At 38.8% G+C, this 8559-nt stretch overlaps 1 protein-coding gene across 1 annotated transcript; it reads right to left on the bottom strand.

Annotated features, from left to right (window-relative positions):
- Positions 1-4819: 4819 nt before the first annotated feature.
- LOC108104598 (putative phosphatidate phosphatase) lies at positions 4820-8485 on the bottom strand. Its single transcript, XM_017210766.1, has 6 exons — positions 7478-8485; positions 5856-6007; positions 5571-5795; positions 5332-5511; positions 5101-5277; positions 4820-5038 (listed from the first exon to the last, which is right to left on the bottom strand). Exons 1-6 carry the CDS (start codon positions 7791-7793, stop codon positions 5021-5023), a joined length of 1068 nt encoding a protein of 355 aa, XP_017066255.1. The 5' UTR covers positions 7794-8485; the 3' UTR covers positions 4820-5020.
- Between the last annotated feature and the right edge of the window lie 74 nt (positions 8486-8559).

Below are 8559 nucleotides of genomic sequence, written 5' to 3'. Positions count from 1 at the left end.
GAAGCTGACCAGCTTGGCCAGCCGCCAGCCGCCAGCGGGCAAATATGCAAATGCAAAATGCCAGTACAGTCAAGCTTTGGTAACTCGAACAACCTTTTTTCAAAGTTACAAGTTACAAAATTTATAGAACTTATACTAACCATAAACCAAACTCCTTATTGATATTTCTTATAGCTAACATTTCTAGATTTATACCATTAAATTAAATTATTAATAATTTAAATACTTTAAGTTTTAAAAAAGATCTTAAAAACTACTTTTAATTTTCCATGTCGAAAATGGCCCTAATATTTTTTTTTTTTTTTTTTTTTTAAATTTTTTATTTATTGATATCGCCGGAATCGTTCAATGCCAGTTGAACTCTACCGGACGGGTAGAATGGAGTGGGATATGGCCCTAATAGATTTTGTATAAAGTATAAAAAGAGAAACCCAAATTGTTGCATACTTTCAGGCAGAAAATTAAGGATTTCAAGTCCTGTAAAGATATTAAAACAGACAATTTGAGTTTTATAAAATAACTTTACAAAAATATTGATATGAGGTTTAAGTTTAAGAAGTCGGACTGTACCATCGATAAAGCGTGTAAGTGTGCCTCAAGCAGCAGCTTTGACAATATTTCTGACACTTGGACAGGACATAAGACTTGGGGACCGCCACCACCCCCTTTCCCACCCCCTGGTTTCATGGAGTATTTATAATTGACCGCTTCCGCCGTTGGCAGCGCTTGTCTCCTCAACTGGTTGCCGCTAATTAGAGTTGATCGGTGACCATGTCGCCGGCAGCAGCTGCGATTGTTGCACGTTCCACGTTGCAACTGCTGCTGATGCACTCTCAAAATGTAAACACACTAACCGCTGTGTTTATTCAATTAAAAAGAGTGCGGGGAGGAGATTTTGGCGAGGAGCGCAGAGGCTAGCAAATTGCCACAGCAATTTCCATGGCAATGTATTTAGCCAAATGGCCAACAACGGATCATTTGGCTGATGGAGCACTTGTAGTTGAATATTTGCCCACAGTTGATAAGCAATTTCAGCGGGATTAGTGGCCCATCGAGGTAATCTGTGCTCATCCACTCTTGGCATACATGGAATGTTTGTTTATAATAACCATGGGATCATGTTTACAGTCCAAACAAACATCTGAAGTATTTTGTAAAATGCACTGGGGAAAATGGCCTAGAACAGTAAATAAGAGGTTTTGGTTTGCTGGATTAGGACAAGCTCTATTTGTAGATCCCTTTTAGTAGTTCTGTCGGAAAAGGCTAAGAAAATCAAATAAGAAAAAATTTACTAGTCTTGGTTTTGGTTTATTAGCTCATCATTAGATATTTATCGCTTAAAATTTGAAAAATTTCGGGAATGACTTTAAATAATATATTAACTGAGTAATACTAATGAGAAATATTTTATCTGAAATATTTAAATGACTTCTTAACAAAGAAACATTATTCAGATGTAAAATATTCGTTCGTTAACATTCATTACTAGTTTGGAATTTTGCTTTCTGATAAAGTTCATTTTAATTTCTAAGTGTACTTTTAATTAAAATGATTAATTTGGCTTACTGGTTGCAAAAATGAAAAGGATTGAATAAAACCAGATTCAATTAATCAACAAATTTGTGTCTCAAGACATAAGATGATATCATCATCTTCAAAGATATTTTTATAAAATATTTATTCTTTCATTAAGGCACATTAACTTTAAGAACGTGTTCTTGAAGTTTCATTTTTTCCCACTGTTTCCAATGCATAGGTAAGTAGCCACCACCCTCCCTTCGGGTAGCCTGTCCAGTTGCATAACACGATCCCATGCATCACGCAGTTGCGACTTCAGATTCAGCCAAGCCTGAGAACCAAGTGAACCGTAGGAAACCTGGAAAGGCTAGGCGGCGCATTTTCAAAGCGAGGTGTCAAAGTCGGCTCAGACTTTGCTTTAGACCGGCAAAATGTCCTCCTGCTGGGATTCCTCACGGCATGTCATTAGCTACGAAAGGGGTGGCTGCTTATGTAATTTATGTGACACTTACAATCGTGACAACGTTTGCCAAATGCACCAAAAGGGAAAATGCATTCAAATGGAAATATCTCAAGAACAATGCTGCAACATTAGTTAACAGGCAACAACATCGACATACATAGAAGTACAAAATAATAGGGAGGTGTTGCCCAAGTAACGAGTATTCTCTAATATCCGCATAAATCTGATTCCCTTTGGACACGCCCCTCTTGGCTAAACTTAACTTCAGTTTTATCTCGAGATCTTCAAGATTTATCGATTCTAGCTTGGGGCCTCGAAGCTCGACTTGTACTCATTAATAAGCGTTTAGAGCCAACGCTAATTGCCAACGCCTACAGGAGCTGGTCTAGAAAAAGAAAAGGGAAAAAGCAAGACAGCAAGTTGGCCAAATAATTGTCAATGTGGGCGTGCGTGCAGGACATGTTGGGACGATCCATGGCCCATGGCCCTCCTATTGTGAGGTTGCACACGTTGCAAGTACACATACCCATAACCATTGGAAAATCGGGACAAAAGGCTGCGGTCAAGCACTGATTGAAATGCCCACGCCTGCCCACGTCCTGTGATTCTATATACTGTAGAGACCTCCTGCCAACCACCTCCTACCCCGCCTCCTTTTATCCCTATCGTGCTGTACGTGCCGAACAAATTTAACGCCTAGATTCCAGGTATGAATTGTTGGCTCTGCCCGCCGGCGACGCGGCAAAATAATGTTGCACCCAATGCAGAGAGCAGTTCAAACAAGTGGGATAAATGTAATAAGGGATCGAGACTTTTAGTACCCTTTTGTTAAGGATAACAGAAAGAAATAATAAAAAAAACTTTTTGAGGTCTGGATATCTAGTAACTGCTGAATACTTATTTAATCAGATTTGAGGGTTAATAAAGTGATCAAGTTATGCCTGGTTCATTATCAGAAAAAAGAGGTTGAGAAACACACAGAAAACACATGTTAAGCCATAATTTAGTCAACATCTTAAAAGTTTAGACAGGAAATCTTTGGCATTTGGCATTTTAAACTTACTAAATAGGAAACAAGTTTCTGGACAAACCTAGCCACAAAATCTCCAAAAAACATTTGACTTTATTAAAATTTTATGAGTGTCATAATATCTGAATAATATCACAATAATGTCATAATATACCAAATCCCCAATTGGTCACAGTTTTCATAAGTATTTGATTGACAACTACGACAATTTCCCTTATCAGGCATTTTATATAAATGTACGCATTTTATTTATAAATAAACGCAATAATTTCATAAAACAAACATGAGTTACTAAGAGTTTATCAGTCATGTTTCCCAAAAATATGTCATTGTCATAAGTTAAGTTATTTGGTAATAAATTGTATTGTCATAAAGCTATACAATTATGAGTAAATTTGTCATAAATTCTAGTTAGCAGGGTATCAAGCTATCACTTCCTCTCTTTTCCCTAATAAAAAAGGGGCGGTTTATCTTTTTTGTTCCATGGTATTGTTGCAATTTTCATGCCTCGAAATGAATTTCGCGCCTGAAATTTGCTTGGCAATTTTCATTACCTTCCCGACTGTCGAAAATTGCCAACCCGCTGGCAATTGTCATAGGCGAAAAACTATGGCCAAACCCCTCCCTTTACCCTCGCTGACCGGTTTAATATTTGTGCATCTGCTTTCTTCAGTATACTGTATCTATTCCCATAGAGATTTCGACATAAACTTGAAGCGATTGACAGACACGCGTAGAACCCGAATCTTTCCCCACATCAGAATCACAAAAAAAAAAAAAAAACAACAACAAAGTGAAATTGACAGCAGATGCGGGCAATTGAAAATTGGGGAAATTTGGGGGGAAAGAAATGGGGAGAAATGCAATTATGTGATAAAAGCGAAATAAAAAATTGTGTTAATTGTTAAAAAGGCTTGCATCGAAATTCGGTACGATCCACTCCACCGAATGTTTGTCTTTCGATCTTTTTACGGCCGCATCAATCTTTTTTGTTTTATACGTCCGAGTGGCCGCCTGAGTGCTGATAGCCGGAATGGCGTTCACTGTACAGTAATAACAACTCCACTGCGAAGTGAGTGAGTGGCACTTGGCTGTCTCTACGCCTGATTGAGTGATGCATCATCCGATGGCTCCTGGTCTCTTTTTTCTCCTATTCCTGTTCATCTTGCTGAGTGGCCAAGGCAATAAATTCGTTTAATATGCAAATCAAATGCAAATTGATCTGGTGTTTCGGGTGGTTATCGAGGGGGAGAGAGAGGGGGTAAGGTGCCACAGACTAATTAAAAATCACAAATTGGTCTGCTGACTTTGCGCCAATTGCTAATTAGCCATAGATCAGAGATCTCTCAGCATGGCCAGTGTCCATAAGACAGGTTTCGATATCTGGCCAAGTCTCCTCGAAAAACTAATGGCTAGCAAGTGTGGTATATCTATAAAAAAAAAATCAAAAAAAAAAAACAACCAAAGCCAGCTGGCAATAGTTTGGGGTTATTAATCTCCGCTGTCAAGGACATTTCCTTGTGTAATTTGATTTAAATTGCTTGTTTTGCTCACATAATTTCGTCATTTTTTACACTGATCAAATCAATTGATTTGCATTGCTGCGAACGGCCAAAAGCAAGCCATTAATCGCTATAGCCGCCGATTTCAACATTTACAAGAAAACTTGATTTGGGGAGTGTCCTCTTATGAATAATACGATATGTAGTTAGGTGTAAAGATTAAGACTTGGAATGTCAGCGATAAGAGTTGCATTGCAGACAAATTTCTCAATAGAGATCTTGGGAAATAAGTTGAACAGAATATAATTTAAGGGTAAAACACATAAAACTGAAATTTATTAAGTAAAATGCTTCACACATAGATAAATAGATACTCCTTAGCAGACATGGTCAAAGTTAAAACTAAGATAAAACTGAAATTTCGGCAGATAAGACATCTTAAAGCGAAAGTAGCTCAATGCGGTGGGGTTGAGGGGTTTGTAACCCCCATAAAGTCAAGGATCCAGCCTACCACATAGTAGATGTCTGCAAGAAAAAACATATTACTTTAGATATCCATAATCTTTATAGGATATATAAGAACCTACCACTATAATGGCATAGGTAAGACCAATACCAGATCCTGCCAAGACATCAGACCAATGGTGTTTGTAGTCGGAAACTCTGGAGAGAGCCGTGTACCAGGCGAACATGAGCAGCAGAAACTGTAGCAAATGACGCAGCATCCTCAAGCGATTCCAATGCATTCTACGTTGTAAATAGATCTGAAAAATATATCTCTTAGACGTGGTTTTAAACTTAATATGACTCAAACTTACCACCAAGTAGAGCATGGAAAAGCAAGCAAAACTTGCATGTCCACTGGGAAAGGACAGACGCATATCCTTTATTTGCTTTGAAGTTATATCAACCGCCGCACAGGTGAATTTTTCGATATAACGTCCAGCATTTATGGGATCACTGCAATTGGTGCCATCTATCATGATGGGTTGGCAGAGCTGTAACAATATTTATTACAACTATTCTATAAATTAAATAAGGTAACTCCTTAACTTACAGTGTAAAAGTGAGGCCTCAGTCGGCCAATAGAATACTTGGCTATATTTGTGGATAGCTGTTCTACGCCCAAGCCGAAGATAAAGATTCCTATTCTGTGATAGCATTCCAACAACCAAGTCGGCAACTCCAAGTGGCAAATGTGATAGCCACTACCGAAGCTATATTTCTGAAAAGGACTGTGCAAACGCTTGTCCTGGGCCCTAAAAAATTCGACTACAAGCATCTGAAACAGGTTTACCAATAAGTTATAGGATATATACTTATAAGATAATGCCTAACTTACCACAGAAAAAGGCAAAACGCCACACATCAAGTAGAGAACCCAACTGGGCATCGTGGACTCTTTATACGGATGTTTCAAAGAAGAATCATTGCAGAAGAATCCGCGGTTATAGGCTTCACCCCAAAGGGAAAATCCCAGCATAGGTAGACCAACTGAAAATGTATCGGAAAATTAGATTCCCATTGAAAAGGCTTATCATTTATGCCCCCTATTTTTATCTTCTGCAATTCGAACAGGGCTTTTTGGGTGGCCCAGAACTGCTACGCCATGGTGTCCAATTCATTTATAGGCAAGGTCTGCTGATCCAGCCTTAATTGGACTAGTATAAACACAACGATAACAACAATGACCATCACGATGATGATGATGAAGATGGTGGTGTTGGGGAAATGAGTTCAGTACAATCAAATGAAAAGTTCTCCCCCTCACAAAAAAGAACTTGCCACACAAATTGAATAAAATAAATCAGTACGAACTCGATGATGCGCGAATAAATATATATTTTTGTATAGTATCTCTTTTGGGGTTCGCTTGGCTGAAAAGTACTCGTAGTTGTTCGTTAATGAAACACTCGAAACGCACAACAAAAAGGCCACAAAGGAACCTAATACATAAACATGGGTGAAAACATTTTAAAGCAATTTGGAAATGTTTTTGTTTGAAAACAAGGCGGGAAAGAGGCGCTTGCCCACCTACGGTTGATCTATATACCACTGTATGATAATATATTTTTAGGGGGCCTTAGGTATATAGATAGCGGAACCCCCTGTGCTGCACACTTTCATATCTGGCTGATGGATTCAGAACTGAAACGAACTCATGACTGGCAAGTGCCAGAGATCAATTGCTGGCACATGATAACAGATCATAAAACGTGTGAAAGGCCGGCGGGGAAAGAGTGATAGTACTCTTTCCAAAGCTTAAAATCAGTCTGGAGTATCAATAAGCTTTAAGAAAAGCAGCTGATACAGCATCGTGATTTATTTCTGATTTTGATTAGAAGAGCTATTCTTAACGGTTGAGTGCCAGTGAAATGGGAACATTTTCAAATGGATTTTTTTTGGGATTAATCATTTTCAATTCTTGGCCATTTAATATAAGCGAGCTGTGGATGTTTTGTTTACAAACTTTTAAATAACAAAACTGTTCAAAGTTTATTGGGTTTTGACTAAATAATAAAAGAGTTTCTGTTTTAAATTGGAAGACGTCTGTATTAAAATAAAGGTAAGCAAAAAAACAAAAAAACAAAACAAACAAAAGGTAAAGTTTAAATTGGCAATGTAAATAAGCTCATAAATAAACAAACAAAACTCGAAAAGCGTGTTTAGCAAATATTTACAAATGTGTTAATATTAAAGGTAAGTGAAATTTATTCCGCTAAATATGTATAGCATTATGGAAATTTGGAGAATTCAAAACAAAAGTCACTTTGTCACTACAGTGATGCATGATATTCAATACACTATTTTTAGTTTTCAAAAGTAATATTAATAAGTATTTAGGCACTGAATCGTCACTCAGTTTATCTCAGTGTAACTTCCGTTTTATGCCCCAAAATGATTCACTGGCAATACGCCCTAGTTCCTGGGTATTATCTATTTAACTTTAAGTCTCTTACTCACCGCAGCTGAGCAAACAGAGGTCCATGAGAATCCTTCCGAAGATCTGCCGAGGACCACGTAATGGTGGCTTGTTGCCATTGGGGACCATGTACATTGCCGCATGGCCACCGGAGTTTCCAACGAAAGTTGGCAGCTGTAGGTCCAGTTTTACATTATTATTGTTGTTATGGTTGGCGGTTTGGTTTGAAGATGCAGCAGCGGCGGCCAAAATACTAGAAGCCGTCGGTGAAGAAGGCTCTTCGCTGCTGCTGCTCTGACTCTCAAATCTCTGAAGCGGCGTGGTATCAGACACACTGGCCGGACGCAGGGAACTCATCGTGGATGAAAAACGGGGATTTTCGATGGCTGCTTCTAATCTGATTAAGCTTAGTGGCGTTCCGAACGCAGTTTCAATTTATGGCGCTATTGCACCTGGATACCATTCTGGTGGTCATCTTATCGGCGAGCGGAGATGGGCGCACACAAATTGCTTGAATAATCCTCGGGAGTGGTTTTCTTTTAGAATGTGCTAATGGGCAAGGCACTGTGTGATAAGGCCTGCAGCGGTATGTAAATAAAGCCAACAAATCGATACTGTTTGTAGGTAAAAAGAAAAACACACGGCGTCGGCGTTTTGTAGGCGGTACGAAATGTTTTTGGGTAAGGTAAATGCGGTATTGCGCAAGTGATAAGCGATGAGCGATTGCGATCGACTAAGTCCAAGTCAAAATGTTGCTCAAATAATACTGCTGGCGACGCACAAAGGTAAATAATATGTGGTAAAAATCTCTGCACATTATTTGGAATGCATTTCAACGGAGCACTGCACTTAAATTTTTGTTTATTTTTGATTTTCTCACATCGAAGGTATATTTTCGTTCTTGCTCTAGTTCTTTTCGCACTTTTGGTTCTGCTTTTCTATTTGTTTCGCATGCGCAGCGCCTCTACGAAGAATGATGGAGACCCAAGAACCCAACCCGAACCCGAAACAACCAGCCGCACCGTTCAACGCCGCCCGATGAAGTGAGCGGTAAGTTTTAAGAGCAGAGCAGCGTTGTCCAAATATCTATAAACGAATGCCAAACAGCTGTGTTTCTCTCTCA

This window comes from Drosophila eugracilis, unplaced genomic scaffold, assembly GCF_018153835.1.
Source record: "Drosophila eugracilis isolate 14026-0451.02 unplaced genomic scaffold, ASM1815383v1 contig_1765, whole genome shotgun sequence".
NCBI classification, from domain to species: domain Eukaryota; kingdom Metazoa; phylum Arthropoda; class Insecta; order Diptera; family Drosophilidae; genus Drosophila; species Drosophila eugracilis.
The sequence above is the reverse complement of the archived record's forward strand: the minus strand, read 5'-3'. Positions and strand labels throughout refer to the sequence as shown.

Coding starts and splice junctions, on each gene's coding strand:
- LOC108104598 (XM_017210766.1), bottom strand. CDS start 7,793: ATGAGTTCCCTGCGTCCGGCCAGTGTGTCTGATACCACGCCGCTTCAG. Junction 6,008..7,477: donor CCTCTGTTTGCTCAGCTGCG/GTGAGTAAGAGA, acceptor ATACATTTTCAG/TTGGTCTACCTATGCTGGGA. Junction 5,512..5,570: donor TGAGGCCTCACTTTTACACT/GTAAGTTAAGGA, acceptor ATATTGTTACAG/CTCTGCCAACCCATCATGAT.